General features: G+C 39.1%; 1 protein-coding gene across 1 annotated transcript in view; it reads right to left on the bottom strand.

Annotated features, from left to right (window-relative positions):
• Positions 1-17,986, bottom strand: part of DNAH5 (dynein axonemal heavy chain 5) — a 196,369-nt gene that overhangs the window by 137,847 nt on the left and 40,536 nt on the right. The window contains exon 16 of the mRNA XM_054714356.1: positions 7,874-8,045. Coding sequence (XP_054570331.1) covers positions 7,874-8,045 — 172 coding nt within the window. The remainder of the gene's footprint in view (positions 1-7,873; positions 8,046-17,986) is intronic.

Raw genomic sequence — 17,986 nt, 5'->3', positions numbered from 1 at the left:
TTGGTGACCACTGGGCAATGGCATGTTAAAGGCTATGAGAAGTCCTACAGAAAAGAAGCCTGCCTGGCTTTGCTCAACCTCAATTTCCCAGGCTTCTCTGAGCCCAGATCCCTTCTTTGCAGCATTCCTTTACACATTCTGGGAAATTGTACTTTTAGGAATATACCACCTTACATATATTTTTAAGTGTATTACATCCATCAAGAAAAAAAAAAATGGAGGCGAGAAAAAATGGCGACGGAATAGAGTCGGGTTTGGAGTCTGTTCCTGGGGCGGAGAGTCGGAGCAGCAGAGGCTCGCAGAGGGAGTGTATGTGGGCAAGCCAAGGGACAGCTGAACTCCAGGAGAAGGCGGGGGAGTGCTGGGCAGTGTTCCTCTGACCGCGCAGCACCCACAGGGGCTGGGTCCCCTCCTGGAGCTGCGGGCTCGCCGGGCGCCTCGCCATCTTGCAAGGAAAGGAGGATTTTAGTGGAAACCTGACTTTCCGCGACAACTGCAAACACTGAACTGCTGGGAGCACCAGACCACCTGTCCCCTATCAGCGCAAACACTCGGATTCAAAGAAACTCTTCACTGCACCACGGAAAGGTCAGATTTTGTCTGAAATAAGCTGCGGTTTCTAATCCCCGCGGTGGGTGAGGGAAGCGCTGGGTGAGGGAAGCGCGGCAGCCGCAGGACCAGCAGGAGCCGGGAGGTCTGTGCCTAGAAAAATCGGCGGCAGTTGGAACTGCCGTGATCCGTGAATGAGGAGGGGGGTCTTCTGAGCTGCTAACAGAAGTGACCTCTTGAAAGCAACTCATTTTAATCTGACGAGGAGGGTCAGACTAAGAATTTTCAAAGGAGTGCAGGCTCCTTAGTCTGGGGCACAGACCCACGGTCCGCACACCTGGGCTCTTTCCGACTCTGATTGCTAAGCCCAATACAGAGGCAAACCCAGGTGGAAACCCTGAAAGACTGCAGGGGGAAGGTGTTTTTTCGGAACCTGGGGCCAGAGCTGCGTGTGACCATCAGAGAGGCAGCTCTGAGGCGCACACCTCCACAAACTGGTAGTGAGTGCCATAGAAGGGGGAAAAAAAAAAAAAGAAAAAAGAGCTAGAGAGGCCCGGAAGTCAATTCAGAAACACTGCCACCCAGGGGCTGAAACGCTAATTGTCTCTGGTGTAATCAAAAATAAATACGAGAAATTAAGACAGGGCTGGCTTAAAAAGCAGGACTGGCTTCCAACACTGAGGAGCCCTGGAATGAAGCTGAACTGAAATACCGCCCAGACTGGGAAAAAGGCGTACCAAACAGAATAATAGAGGAAGTGAATGACAGCCGCTACTGCACATTTTAGTCTTCCTAGTTTTTAATTTTCAATTCTTTTTTCAATTTTTTAATTTTTTTATTCTCATATTTTTTTATTTTCATTTTTTGCATCTTTTACTTAAGAAACTAATATTTTTTTCTTTTTCCTCACTTGATTTTCACCTTTTTAATTATTACATTTTTATTTTCAATCAGCACTATTATTACTATTATTTTACTTTTTTTTCTTTTTACTGTCATTAGATTTTCCCTTTCTTTTATTTTTGGATTAGTGTCCTACATTCGATTTGCATCTTTCCCTTACAATCGCTTTACCCTATCTCAAAGCTAAAATTATGCCATCACTCTCCTCCTAACCTTTCCCCTTTTGGTCCCCAGTTTATCTTAACCCTTTCTGGCTTTAGATTTTCCCTACTTTTTCAGTTTACTCCCTGCTAAAACTTCACCCTACTTATATATCTAATTCCCAACCTCCTGCTCCAAATCCATACAAACCTCTCTCTACGCTACCTTTAAAAAATTATTTTTCTCTCGGGCCTTTTGTTGTTGTTTGCTTGAATGTTGATTAGATTGAATTTTTATGCTTTTTTATGAGATTGTTTTGATTATTCTTTTTGTTGGTTTGGTTGGTTCTTTTGTTTGCTTTGTTTTTGTTTGTTTTTTACTTTTGTTTTCCCTTGCCTCACTTGATATTAGCTGCTGTTGCAGTTTGTATTAATCTCCAGGCTCGTGTTGCTGGAATTTGCTGGGAATAGTGGTTGTTCTAGTGGAGTTTACTCCCCATATATATAGTTTGTTCCCCTTTTATCTCTTATTATCATTCTTGTCTCTCTTACTTTTTTTTTCTTTTCTTTTTCTTTTCTGTTTTTTCTTTTCTTTCTTTCTGCTCTTTTCCCAAGTTCAGATTCACACTCTTTGTTGTTGTTGTTTTTTCTTTCTTCGTTGTTGTTCTTTCTTTTTACTCTCCCTCTTCCACTCCTATTCCCTAATTTGTCTTTCTCTGGTGGTTACCTTTATTGGAGGTTATTAATATCGTGAATACAATTCTGTTCAGTGCCTTGTCTGTTGTGCCTGGTTGTGTTGTATTTTATACCTTTAAATCAACGCCAGAGAGAGAAATCTATATAACCAGACATCCGGAGAAGAGAGACCATGGGGAGACAAAGAAACAGCCCAAACAGGAAAGAGAAGCAGGCATCACCAGAAAAGGAAGTAAACGATTTAGAGGCAAACAACCTATCAGAGAAAGAATTCAGAGAAATGGTCATAAAGTGGCTGAAAAGGATGGAAGACAAATTCGACAATATGAGTAAGAACCAAGAAGAAATGAAGAAGAACCAAGAAGAAATGAAAAATGACATCGCTGCTGTAAAGAACTCAATAGAAAGCATCAAGAGTAGACTAGATGAAGCAGAGGACCGCATAAGTGAGCTAGAAGACAAGATGGAAAAAAATACCCAATTACAACAGCTTCTAGAAACAAAAATTAGAAAGATTGAGGAGAGCGTAAGGGAACTTCGGGACAATACAAAACAAAACAACATCAGGATAATAGGGGTGCCAGAAGGAAAGGAAACTGAGCAAGGAATAGAAAACCTGTTTGAAGAAATAATAACAGAAAACTTCCCTGATATAGGGAAGAAAAAACCCACACAAATCCAAGAAGCTCACAGAGTTCCAAGCAAAATGAACCCCAAAAGACCGACGCCAAGGCACATTATAGTTAAGTTGGCAAACACCAACGACAAAGTAAGAATCTTACAAGCGGCCAGAGAGAGACAGACAGTTACATACAAAGGAACCCCCATCAGACTAGCAACTGATTTCTCAACAGAAACTCATCAGGCCAGAAGGGAATGGAATGAAATATACCAAGTCATGCAAAGGAAGGGTCTAAATCCAAGAATACTGTACCCAGCAAGGCTATCAATCAAAATTGAAGGCGAAATCAGGAGCTTCACAGACAAAAAAGGACTAAGGGAGTTTATCACCACCAAACCAGCAATGAAAGAAATGCTAAAGGGTCTGCTGTAAAAAAAAAAAAAAGAAAGAAAGAAATAGGAAGCAAAGAAGGTACACAGGGGTATAGAATAAAAATGGCGTCAAATAAGTACCTATCAATAATAACTTTAAATGTAAATGGATTGAATGCCCCAATCAAAAGACACAGGGTAACAGACTGGATAAGAAAACAAAACCCAGATATCTGCTGTCTACAGGAAACCCACCTCAAAAAAAAGGATGCATACAGACTGAGAGTAAAGGGATGGAAAAAGGTTTTCCAGGCAAATGGAAATGAAAAAAAAGCTGGGGTTGCAATACTTATATCTGACAAATTAGATCTCAAAGTGAAGGACATAACAAGAGATAATGAAGGCCACTTCATAATACTTAAGGGAGAAATCCAACAAGAAGAAATAACTCTGGTAAACATATATGCACCCAATACAGGAGCACCAAGATACATTAAAAAACTCCTGGAAGATATCAAAGGAGAGATTGACAGTAATACAATCATAGTAGGAGACTTCAATACCCCACTATCACCATTGGACAAATCCTCTAAACAAAAAATCAGCAAAGAAACATCAATCCTAAATGACTCACTAGAACAGATGGAATTAATCGACATCTTCAGAACATTTCACCCCAAAGCCACAGAATATACATTCTTCTCAAGTGCACATGGGTCATTTTCAAAGATAGACCATATGTTAGGACATAGGCAAAGTCTCTCTAAATTCAAGAAGATAGAAATCATATCAAGTATCTTCTCAGATCACAGTGGCATAAAACTGGAAATCAACTACAATAAAAACAACCCAAAGAAATCAAACACTTGGAGACTAAACAGCATGTTATTAAACCATGACTGGGTTACCAAAGACATCAAGGAAGAAATAAAAAACATCATGGCAACAAACGACAATGAAAACACAACAATCCAAAATCTATGGGACACAATGAAAGCAGTCCTGAGAGGGAAGTTCATAGCTCTACAAGCCTACTTCAAAAAACAAGAAACAATGGTAATAAATTACCTAACCCAACAACTCAAAGAGTTAGAGAGAGAGCAACAAGATAAGCCCAGTGTAAGCAGAAGGAAAGAAATAATAAAGATCAGAGCGGAGATAAACGACATAGAGACCAAAGAAACAATACAAAAGATCAACAAAACCAAGAGCTGGTTCTTTGAAAGGATAAACAAGATTGATGGACCTCTAGCCAGGCTCACCAAGAAGCAAAGAGAGAGGACCCAAATAAACAAAATCAGAAATGAAAGAGGTGAAATAACAACAGACCCCGACGAAATACAAAGGATTGTTACAAAATACTACGAACAACTCTATTCCAACAAACTGGACAACCTAGAGGAAATCGACATATTCCTAGAAAAATACAACCTTCCAAAACTCAATCAGGAAGATTCTAAACAGCTCAACATGCCAGTAACTATGGAAGAAATTGAAGCAGTCATCAAAAAGCTTCCGGCAAACAAAAGCCCGGGGCCAGATGGCTTCACAGGAGAGTTTTATCAAACTTTCAAGGAAGAACTAAAACCTATCCTCCTCAGACTATTCCAAAAAATTCAAGAGGAAGGAACACTTCCAGGCTCCTTCTATGAAGCCAGCATCACCCTAATACCAAAACCAGATAAAGACAACTCAATGAAAGAGAATTACAGGCCAATATCCCTCATGAACATTGATGCCAAAATCCTCAACAAAATTCTAGCAAATCGGCTCCAGCAGTACATCAGAAAGATCATACACCATGACCAAGTAGGATTTATTCCAGGAATGCAAGGATGGTACAATATCCGCAAATCAATAAACGTGATACATCACATAAACAAATTGAGAGATAAAAATCACATAGTCATATCAATAGATGCAGAAAAAGCATTTGACAAAATCCAACACCCTTTCTTGATAAAAACTCTCAACAAGGTGGGAATAGAAGGCTCATACCTCAACATAATAAAAGCTATTTATGATAAACCCACAGCAAACATCATACTCAATGGGCAAAAACTAAAACCATTTCCCCTAAGAACAGGAACAAGACAGGGATGCCCACTCTCACCACTCCTGTTTGACATAGTACTGGAAGTATTAGCTATCGCAATTAGGCAAGAAGAAGAAATAAGAGGCATCCAAATTGGAAAAGAAGAAGTGAAGCTGTCCTTATTTGCAGATGACATGATATTGTACATAAAAAACCCAAAAGATTCCATCAAAAAACTAACAGACTTAATAAATGAATTCGGCAATGTAGCGGGATACAAAATTAACGCCAAGAAATCTATGGCTTTTCTATACACCAATAATGAACTTACAGAAAGAGAGACTAAAAAAGCAATCCCATTTACCATCGCACCAAAAAAATTAAGATACCTAGGAATAAACTTAACTAAGGAGGTAAAAGACCTATACGCAGAAAACTACAGGACACTGAAAAAAGAGATAGAGGAAGAAGTAAACAGATGGAAGAACATACCATGTTCCTGGATTGGTAGAATCAACATCATTAAAATGTCCATACTACCCAAAGCAATCTACAGATTCAATGCACTCCCCATCAAAATACCAACAGCATATTTCACAGACCTAGAAAGAACTCTCCAAAAATTCATCTGGAATAAAAAAAGACCCCGAATAGCCTCAGCAATCCTCAGAAAGAAGAATAAAGTAGGTGGGTTCTCAATACCTGATTTCAAGCTGTATTACAAAGCCACTGTTCTCAAAACAGCCTGGTACTGGCACAAGAACAGACATATTGATCAATGGAACAGAATAGAGAACCCAGATATCGACCCAAACCACTATGCTCAATTAATATTTGACAAAGGAGGCATGAACATACAATGGAGTCAAGACAGTCTCTTCAATAAATGGTGTTGGGAAAACTGGACAGATACATGCAAAAAAATGAAACTAGATCACCAACTTACACCATACACAAAAATAAACTCAAAATGGATACAGGACTTAAACATAAGACGGGAAACCATAAAAATACTAGAGGAATCCACAGGCAACAAAATCTCAGACATATGCCACAAGAACTTCTTCACTGACACTGCCCCTAGGGCAATGGAAGCTAAAGAGAAAATTAACAAATGGGACTACATCAAAATAAAAAGCTTTTTTACAGCAAAAGAAACCATCAACAAAACAACAAGAAAGCCCACTGCATGGGAAAACATATTTGCAAATGCTATCACTGATAAAGGTTTAATCTCCAACATCTACAGGCAGCTTATGCAACTCAATAAGAGGAAGATAAATGATCCAATAAAAAAATGGGCAACAGACCTAAACAGAATATTTTCAAAAGAAGACAGAAGGAAGGCCAAGAGACACATGAAAACATGTTCAAAGTCACTTATTATCCGAGAGATGCAAATCAAAACAACAATGAGGTACCATCTCACACCTGTCAGAATGGCTATCATCAACAAATCAACAAACAACAAGTGTTGGCGAGGATGCGGAGAAAAAGGAACCCTCGTGCACTGCTGGTGGGAATGCAGACTGGTGCAGCCACTGTGGAGAACAGTATGGAGTTTCCTCAAAAAACTGAAAATGGATCTCCCATTTGACCCAGTAATCCCACTCCTGGGAATATATCCGAAGAAACTAGAAACACCAATCAGAAAGGATATATGCACCACTATGTTCATAGCAGCACAATTTACAATAGCTAAGATTTGGAAACAGCCTAGGTGCCCATCAGCAGATGACTGGATCGGAAAACTGTGGTACATCTACACAATGGAATACTATGCTGCCATAAAAAAGAAGGAATTCTCATCATTTGCAGCAACCTGGATGGAATTGGAGAACATTATGCTAAGTGAAATAAGCCAGTCAATGAAAGAAAATACCACATGATCTCACTCATTTAGGGATAGTAAAGAACATTATAAAATGGTGAACAAAAAGATAGATACAGAGACAGTAAAGCATCAAACAGACTTTCAAAGTACAGGGGGAAAGTTGGGGAAAGGTGGGGGAGTTATGAAATCAAACGAAGGACTTGTATGCATGCATATAAGCATAAACAATGGACGCAAAACTCTGGGGGGGGAGGGCATGTGTGGGTGTGGGGTGGGGGGGGTAATAGTAAGATATGTACACATATAATACCTCAATAAAAATATTAAAAAAAAAATGTTTGCATAAACTTTTCCCATATATCCTGCTCTTCAGCACTCCAGGCTGTCCAAATCTCCCCATCCTTCAAAATGGGGTCTGAAAATACACTAACCTATTAGTATAAAAGGCTGAATGACTCTGAAGATCCTTTAAATTCTAATGTCCAACAATAAGTATATTTTATAATATAGTTAATCTCTGGGGATAAAATTAAATAGTGAATATATGTACTTTCCAGGAAATTAATGGATTCATATATTTTGGTAAAATTCCTTGGGGAACAGCTTAAAAATAACGCTCCCCATTTCACGATTTGTATCACAATACCTGTAAGAAATTATACTACAGATGTTAAGAACTCAGCCTTTCAAATTGAGAAATAACAGCCATTTACACAGACTTACTGATCTTAGCAAAAGCGTGTTTCAAGTATGTCTCAATGTTCAGGGATGTCCAGGTCAGTGCGGCCAGGCCGGGTTGGAGAGCCTCGTCCACTTTAGCCAAATGAGGGACCATCAGTGGCTCTATGATGGGAGGCATTTTTGACTTCACTCTCTGATATTCAGCCAGCATCATCTGCAATAAAATGGAGGTCAAATAATCAATATCTCACTTTTAATATCTATTAATATCACTTTTTTTTTAATCCAAAAAAGATGACTTTTACTTAGGTCTGGCTGTAGGACTCCAGTAGCTACCTGGCAGTAGAGTGCCCCAATGTAAGACTAGAACAGAAGACAAGAAACAGCTCCATAAATACACATTCCTAACCTGATAAAACACGGCTGAGGAGGCGAGAAAAAGGATTTAAGAGTAATAGTTTCTCACCCCCTACCCAGCTCAAAAGGGGAGAAAGATTTTTAGGCTCAGTGACTTTGCTAAACCAGGTGAAGTCACATTACCAGTGCCTTAGCCTGTGTATCACTAAGCTCGCGTAGTCAACTTTGTACGCTGGTACCCCGTGCTTCCTGCACCTCTGGGCACTTCCTATGGACCATACTCATCACCCAAAGTGTCAGAGTCACCAGTGGTCTGCTCAGCCCATTGCTGGAATTGTAAGCCAAGTCCTGATGCAATACCCAAAGCTTACATGGAGTCAGGAACCAGTGTTGATATTATCAAGGGTCATAGCTTTAAGTATCATCCATACACCAAAGACAACCAATTTTTTTTTCATTAAATTCACTGGGGTGACATTGATTAATAAAATTATATACAACCAAATTTATATCTCCAGCCCAGACCTCACTCCTGAAGTCTAGAATCATACATGGCAAGCACCTACTCAATATTTCCACTTGAAAATGTAGCAGACATTTTAAGCTGAACATGTCCAAAACTGAGTCTTTTCTTCTCCAAAACGTTATCTGCCCAAAGCATTCTCCATCTCAACTGATGGCAACTCCATCCATCCAGTTCTCGGGCCAAAACTCAGAGTCATCCTCAACTCTGCTCTTTATCTCACACCTACATGCAATCCATCAAGATATCCTGTTTGCTCCATATTCAAAAAGAGATCCTGCATGTGACTTGCTTGCCACCGCTACCACCATCATTGACTCTCACCTAAACTATTGTAATAGTCTCCCTGCTTCCACTCACGCCCCCTAGAGTCTATGCTCAATTTAGCAGCAAGAGTAATCCTTTCAAAATGTAAGTTGGATCATGTCATACCTCTGTTTATATGGCCACATGGCTTCCCATCTTATTCAGGGCTATAGCTCTTATGTTGGTCTGCAAAGATCTATCCAATCTGGACTCCATTACTTCTCTGATTTCATCTCTAATCACTCCTTTCCTCTCTTACCTGCTCCTGCCCTAATGTCTTCCTTAGCCTCAGAGCCTTTGTATCGCCCTCAAATAATTATTCAAATACCATCTTTTCAATTAGGCCTATCCTGACCACCTATTTAAGATCCTAAACTATAACCAAAATCTCCTGCATATTCTTTCTTCTTTGCCCTATTTTTTCCACAGCACCTATCACTTTCTGATAAGACTATATAATTTACATATTTACTAGTATAATGTTCATTGTTTATTTTCTGTCTTACTGAACTAGAAGATAAGTTCTATAACAATAAGAATTTTGTCTGCTTTGTTTAATGTGTCTGAAACAGTACTGGGCAACACAGGAGATGATGAATCCTAAATCTCTAATTAATTAATTAGTTCTCATTAGAAGGAGCATTTGTGATCAGAAACTCATGGATTCTGGTCCTCACTGAAGTTTACCTGTTGTTAATGTTGAACTGTACCAGTAACTTATAAAGTTGTTACCATTTTTAAATAAAAGGTGCTTTTTATGATCATGTTAACATCAACAATAATTAATTATAATAAAGTAACATTAATGCACTGGTTAAATACAATTGTTTTTAAGCTCATATTTTTAATGTGCATGTTGGTGTTTTTTTGGTCATTAGATCAATGTTTCCCAAAGTGTTTTCCCTGAAATCCGTGCCCCAGAGATTCCATAAGAAAAACTACCTCTGGATGGACAAGTTTGGAAAACACTATATACAATATCTCCTCTCTTGCACAGCCAACTAATATTACCAATTCTGAGAAAACTGCAAGAAGAAAGTAAGAAGCCTAGTAGAATTTATGAATGTTGTTAAAGCCAACATTTCCCACATGTGCCAAATAATCCTTTTTTAATATAATACTTTTTCATAATTTCTATATAGCCTTTCAATTTCCATAAAAGCCACTTTCAAAAAGCCTAAATTTGAAGGTTCTATTATAGCAACTACTTAGACATTTCCTGAAGCTTTTCTCCACTGCCTTCCTTTTTTTATTGTCCATCACTTATTCTATTTGGGAAGCAGTTCTTACAATCACCTTTCTGTGTCCTACCTTAATCCTTTAATCCCATGAAGTATTACTCATCCATTTTATAAATGAGAAACTAAGGCTTAGGAGGGTAAAGGAATTTGCCCAAAGATAACTGTTTGAATCCAGATCAAATTGGCTTCAGAATCTATACTTGTAGCTACAGGCTCATCTCTTTCTACTTTGAACTGCCTTCCAAGAAATAGATGAAGGATACAAGCTCTCAGCTACTTTGCATATCTGTAGAGGCCTGAAAGCTGAATTAAACATTTAGCACAATAACTCTGTGACACCTGAGATGGTTCCCCTAATCAGCCACTAGATCTGCTCTTACCAGCTACTCATGTAGGTGGGAACCTTTAACTCTTTCCACCTTCAAGAAACAATAAATATAAACAGGAAAAAAAAAAATGGCGACGGAATAGAGTCAGGTTTGGAGTCTGTTCCTGGGGCGGAGAGTCGGAGCAGCAGAGGCTCGCAGAGGGAGTGTATGTGGGCAACCAAGGGACAGCTAAACTCCAGGAGAAGGCGGGGGAGTGCTGGGCAGTGTTCCTCTGACCGCGCAGCACCCACAGGGGCTGGGTCCCCTCCTGGAGCTGCAGGCTCGCCGGGCGCCTCGCCATCTTGCAAGGAAAGGAGGATTTTAGTGGAAACCTGACTTTCCGCGACAACTGCAAACACTGAACTGCTGGGAGCACCAGACCACCGGTCCCCTATCAGTGCAAACACTCGGATTCAAAGAAACTCTTCACTGCACCACGGAAAGGTCAGATTTTGTCTGAAATAAGCTGCGGTTTCTGATCCCCGCGGTGGGTGAGGGAAGCGCTGGGTGAGGGAAGTGCGGCAGCCGCAGGACCGGCAGGAGCCGGGAGGTCTGTGCCTAGAAAAATCAGCGGCAGTTGGAACTGCCGTGATCCGCGAATGAGGAGGGGGGTCCTCTTAGCTGCTAACAGAAGTGACCTCTTGAAAGCAACTCATTTTAATCTGACAAGGAGGGTCAGACTAAGAATTTTCAAAGGAGTGCAGGCTCCTTAGTCTGGGGCACAGACCCACGGTCCGCACACCTGGGCTCTTTCCGACTCTGATTGCTAAGCCCAATACAGAGGTAAACCCAGGTGGAAACCCTGAAAGACTGCAGGCGGAAAGTGTTTTTTCGAAACCTGGGGCCAGAGCTGCGTGTGACCATCAGAGAGGCAGCTCTGAGGCGCACACCTCTACAAACCGGTAGTGAGTGCCATAGAAGGGGAAAAAAAAAAAAAGAAAAAAGAGCTAGAGAGGCCCGGAAGTCAATTCAGAAACACTGCCACCCAGGGGCTGAAACGCTAATTGTCTCTGGTGTAATCAAAAATAAATACGAGAAATTAAGACAGGGCTGGCTTAAAAAGCAGGACTGGCTTCCAACACTGAGGAGCCCTGGAATGAAGCTGAACTGATATACCGCCCAGACTGAGAAAAAGGCGTACCAAACAGAATAATAGAGGAAGTGAATGACAGCCGCTACTGCACATTTTAGTCTTCCTATTTTTTAATTTTCAATTCTTTTTTCAATTTTTTAAATTTTTTATTCTCATATTTTTTTATTTTCATTTTTTGCATCTTATACTTAAGAAACTAATATTTTTTCTTTTTCCTCACTTGATTTTCACCTTTTTAATTATTACATTTTTATTTTCAATCAGCATTATTATTACTATAATTTTACTTTTTTTTTTTTAATGTCATTTGATTTTCTCTTTCTTTTATTTTTGGATTAGTGTCCTACATTCGATTTGCATCTTTCCCTTACAATCGCTTTACCCTATCTCAAAGCTAACATTATGCCATCACTCTCCTCCTAACCTTTCCCCTTTTGGTCTCCAGTTTATCTTAACCCTTTCTGGCTTTAGATTTTCCCTACTTTTTCAGTTTACTCCCTGCTAAAACTTCACCCTACTTATATATCTAATTCCCAACCCCCTGCTCCAAATCCATACAAACCTCTCTCTACGCTACCTTTAAAAAATTATTTTTCTCTCGGGCCTTTTGTTGTTGCTTGCTTGAATGTTGATTAGATTGAATTTTTATGCTTTTTTAGGAGATTGATTTGATTATTCTTTTTGTTGGTTTGGTTGGTTCTTTTGTTTGCTTTGTTTTTGTTTGTTTTTTACTTTTGTTTTCCCTTGCCTCACTTGATATTAGCTGCTGTTGCAGTTTGTATTAATCTCCAGGCTCGTGTTGCTGGAATTTGCTGGGAATAGTGGTTGTTCTAGTGGAGTTTACTCCCCATATATATAGTTTGTTCCCCTTTTCTCTCTTAGTATCATTCTTATCTCTCTTACTTTTTTTTTCTTTTCTTTTTCTTTTCTGTTATTTCTTTTCTTTCTTTCTGCTCTTTTCCCAAGTTCAGATTCACACTCTTTGTTGTTGTTTTTTTTTTCTTCGTTGTTGTTATTTCTTTTTACTCTCCCTCTTCCACTCCTATTCCCCAATTTGTCTTTCTCTGGTGGTTACCTTTATTGGAGGTTATTAATATCGTGAATACAATTCTGTTCAGTGCCTTGTCTGTTGTGCCTGGTTGTGTTGTATTTTATACCTTTAAATCAACGCCAGAGAGAGAAATCTATATAACCAGACATCCGGAGAAGAGAGACCATGAGGAGACAAAGAAACAGCCCCCACAGGAAAGAGAAGCAGGCATCACCAGAAAAGGAAGTAAACGATTTAGAGGCAAACAACCTATCAGAGAAAGAATTCAGAGAAATGGTCATAAAGTGGCTGAAAAGGATGGAAGACAAATTCGACAATATGAGTAAGAACCAAGAAGAAATGAAGAAGAACCAAGAAGAAATGAAAAATGACATCGCTGCTGTAAAGAACTCAATAGAAAGCATCAAGAGTAGACTAGATGAAGCAGAGGACCGCATAAGTGAGCTAGAAGACAAGATGGAAAAAAATACCCAATTACAACAGCTTCTAGAAACAAAAATTAGAAAGATTGAGGAGAGCGTAAGGGAACTTCAGGACAATACAAAACAAAACAACATCAGGATAATAGGGGTGCCAGAAGGAAAGGAAACTGAGCAAGGAATAGAAAACCTGTTTGAAGAAATAATAACAGAAAACTTCCCTGATATAGGGAAGAAAAAACCCACACAAATCCAAGAAGCTCACAGAGTTCCAAGCAAAATGAACCCCAAAAGACCGACGCCAAGGCACATTATAGTTAAGTTGGCAAACACCAATGACAAAGTAAGAATCTTACAAGCGGCCAGAGAGAGACAGACAGTTACATACAAAGGAACCCCCATCAGACTAGCAACTGATTTCTCAACAGAAACTCATCAGGCCAGAAGGGAATGGAATGAAATATACCAAGTCATGCAAAGGAAGGGTCTAAATCCAAGAATACTGTACCCAGCAAGGCTATCAATCAAAATCGAAGGTGAAATCAGGAGCTTCACAGACAAAAAAGGACTAAGGGAGTTTATCACCACCAAACCAGCAATGAAAGAAATGCTAAAGGGTCTGCTGTAAAAAAAAAAAAAAGAAAGAAAGAAATAGGAAGCAAAAAAGGTACACAGGGGTATAGAATAAAAATGGCGTCAAATAAGTACCTATCAATAATAACTTTAAAATGTAAATGGATTGAATGCCCCAATCAAAAGACACAGCGTAACAGACTGGATAAGAAAACAAAACCCAGATATCTGCTGTCTACAGGAAACCCACCCCAAAAAAAGGATGCATACAGACTGAGAGTAAAGGGATGGAAAAAGGTTTTCCAGGCAAATGGAAATGAAAAAAAAGCTGGGGTTGCAATACTTATATCTGACAAATTAGATCTCAAAGTGAAGGACATAACAAGAGATAATGAAGGCCACTTCACAATACTAAAGGGAGAAATCCAACAAGAAGAAATAACTCTGGTAAACATATATGCACCCAATACAGGAGCACCAAGATACATTAAAAAACTCCTGGAAGATATCAAAGGAGAGATTGACAGTAATACAATCATAGTAGGAGACTTCAATACCCCACTATCACCATTGGACAAATCCTCTAAACAAAAAATCAGCAAAGAAACATCAATCCTAAATGACTCACTAGAACAGATGGAATTAATCGACATCTTCAGAACATTTCACCCCAAAGCCACAGAATATACATTCTTCTCAAGTGCACATGGGTCATTTTCAAAGATAGACCATATGTTAGGACATAGGCAAAGTCTCTCTAAATTCAAGAAGATAGAAATCATATCAAGTATCTTCTCAGATCACAGTGGCATAAAACTGGAAATCAACTACAATAAAAACAACCCAAAGAAATCAAACACTTGGAGACTAAACAGCATGTTATTAAACCATGACTGGGTTACCAAAGACATCAAGGAAGAAATAAAAAACATCATGGCAACAAACGACAATGAAAACACAACAATCCAAAATCTATGGGACACAATGAAAGCAGTCCTGAGAGGGAAGTTCATAGCTCTACAAGCCTACTTCAAAAAACAAGAAACAATGGTAATAAATTACCTAACCCAACAACTCAAAGAGTTAGAGAGAGAGCAACAAGATAAGCCCAGTGTAAGCAGAAGGAAAGAAATAATAAAGATCAGAGCGGAGATAAACGACATAGAGACCAAAGAAACAATACAAAAGATCAACAAAACCAAGAGCTGGTTCTTTGAAAGGATAAACAAGATTGATGGACCTCTAGCCAGGCTCACCAAGAAGCAAAGAGAGAGGACCCAAATAAACAAAATCAGAAATGAAAGAGGTGAAATAACAACAGACCCCGACGAAATACAAAGGATTGTTACAAAATACTACGAACAACTCTATTCCAACAAACTGGACAACCTAGAGGAAATCGACATATTCCTAGAAAAATACAACCTTCCAAAACTCAATCAGGAAGATTCTAAACAGCTCAACATGCCAGTAACTATGGAAGAAATTGAAGCAGTCATCAAAAAGCTTCCGGCAAACAAAAGCCCGGGGCCTGATGGCTTCACAGGAGAGTTTTATCAAACTTTCAAGGAAGAACTAAAACCTATCCTCCTCAGACTATTCCAAAAAATTCAAGAGGAAGGAACACTTCCAGGCTCCTTCTATGAAGCCAGCATCACCCTAATACCAAAACCAGATAAAGACAACTCAATGAAAGAGAATTACAGGCCAATATCCCTCATGAACATTGATGCCAAAATCCTCAACAAAATTCTAGCAAATCGGCTCCAGCAGTACATCAGAAAGATCATACACCATGACCAAGTAGGATTTATTCCAGGAATGCAAGGATGGTACAATATCCGCAAATCAATAAACGTGATACATCACATAAACAAATTGAGAGATAAAAATCACATAGTCATATCAATAGATGCAGAAAAAGCATTTGACAAAATCCAACACCCTTTCTTGATAAAAACTCTCAACAAGGTGGGAATAGAAGGCTCATACCTCAACATAATAAAAGCTATTTATGATAAACCCACAGCAAACATCATACTCAATGGGCAAAAACTAAAACCATTTCCCCTAAGAACAGGAACAAGACAGGGATGCCCACTCTCACCACTCCTGTTTGACATAGTACTGGAAGTATTAGCTATCGCAATTAGGCAAGAAGAAGAAATAAGAGGCATCCAAATTGGAAAAGAAGAAGTGAAGCTGTCCTTATTTGCAGATGACATGATATTGTACATAAAAAACCCAAAAGATTCCATCAAAAAACTAACAGACTTAATAAATGAATTCGGCAATGTAGCGGGATACAAAATTAACGCCAAGAAATCTATGGCTTTTCTATACACCAATAATGAACTTACAGAAAGAGAGACTAAAAAAGCAATCCCATTTACCATCGCACCAAAAAAATTAAGATACCTAGGAATAAACTTAACTAAGGAGGTAAAAGACCTATACGCAGAAAACTACAGGACACTGAAAAAAGAGATAGAGGAAGACGTAAACAGATGGAAGAACATACCATGTTCCTGGATTGGTAGAATCAACATCATTAAAATGTCCATACTACCCAAAGCAATCTACAGATTCAATGCACTCCCCATCAAAATACCAACAGCATATTTCACAGACCTAGAAAGAACTCTCCAAAAATTCATCTGGAATAAAAAAAGACCCCGAATAGCCTCAGCAATCCTCAGAAAGAAGAATAAAGTAGGTGGGATCTCAATACCAGATTTCAAGCTGTATTACAAAGCCACTGTTCTCAAAACAGCCTGGTACTGGCACAAGAACAGACATATTGATCAATGGAACAGAATAGAGAACCCAGATATCGACCCAAACCACTATGCTCAATTAATATTTGACAAAGGAGGCATGAACATACAATGGAGTCAAGACAGTCTCTTCAATAAATGGTGTTGGGAAAACTGGACAGATACATGCAAAAAAATGAAACTAGATCACCAACTTACACCATACACAAAAATAAACTCAAAATGGATACAGGACTTAAACATAAGACGGGAAACCATAAAAATACTAGAGGAATCCACAGGCAACAAAATCTCAGACATATGCCACAAGAACTTCTTCACTGACACTGCCCCTAGGGCAATGGAAGCTAAAGAGAAAATTAACAAATGGGACTACATCAAAATAAAAAGCTTTTTTACAGCAAAAGAAACCATCAACAAAACAACAAGAAAGCCCACTGCATGGGAAAACATATTTGCAAATGCTATCACTGATAAAGGTTTAATCTCCAACATCTACAGGCAGCTTATGCAACTCAATAAGAGGAAGATAAATGATCCAATAAAAAAATGGGCAACAGACCTAAACAGAATATTTTCAAAAGAAGACAGAAGGAAGGCCAAGAGACACATGAAAACATGTTCAAAGTCACTTATTATCCGAGAGATGCAAATCAAAACAACAATGAGGTACCATCTCACACCTGTCAGAATGGCTATCATCAACAAATCAACAAACAACAAGTGTTGGCGAGGATGCGGAGAAAAAGGAACCCTCGTGCACTGCTGGTGGGAATGCAGACTGGTGCAGCCACTGTGGAGAACAGTATGGAGTTTCCTCAAAAAACTGAAAATGGAACTCCCATTTGACCCAGTAATCCCACTCCTGGGAATATATCCGAAGAAACAAGAAACACCAATCAGAAAGGATATATGCACCACTATGTTCATAGCAGCACAATTTACAATAGCTAAGATTTGGAAACAGCCTAGGTGCCCATCAGCAGATGACTGGATCGGAAAACTGTGGTACATCTACACAATGGAATACTATGCTGCCATAAAAAAGAAGGAATTCTCATCATTTGCAGCAACCTGGATGGAATTGGAGAACATTATGCTAAGTGAAATAAGCCAGTCAATGAAAGAAAAATACCACATGATCTCACTCATTTAGGGATAGTAAAGAACATTATAAAGTGGTGAACAAAAAGATAGATACAGAGACAGTAAAGCATCAAACAGACTTTCAAAGTACAGGGGGAAAGTTGGGGAAAGGTGGGGGAGTTATGAAATCAAACGAAGGACTTGTATGCATGCATATAAGCATAAACAATGGACACAAAACTCTGGGGGGGGAGGGCATGTGTGTGTGTGGGGTGGGGGGGTAATAGTGGGATATGTGCACGTATAATACCTCAATAAAAATATTTAAAAAAAAAAAAAGAAACAATAAATATTAACCAGA

This window comes from Eptesicus fuscus, chromosome 4, assembly GCF_027574615.1.
Source record: "Eptesicus fuscus isolate TK198812 chromosome 4, DD_ASM_mEF_20220401, whole genome shotgun sequence".
NCBI lineage: Eukaryota > Metazoa > Chordata > Mammalia > Chiroptera > Vespertilionidae > Eptesicus > Eptesicus fuscus.
The sequence above is the reverse complement of the archived record's forward strand: the minus strand, read 5'-3'. Positions and strand labels throughout refer to the sequence as shown.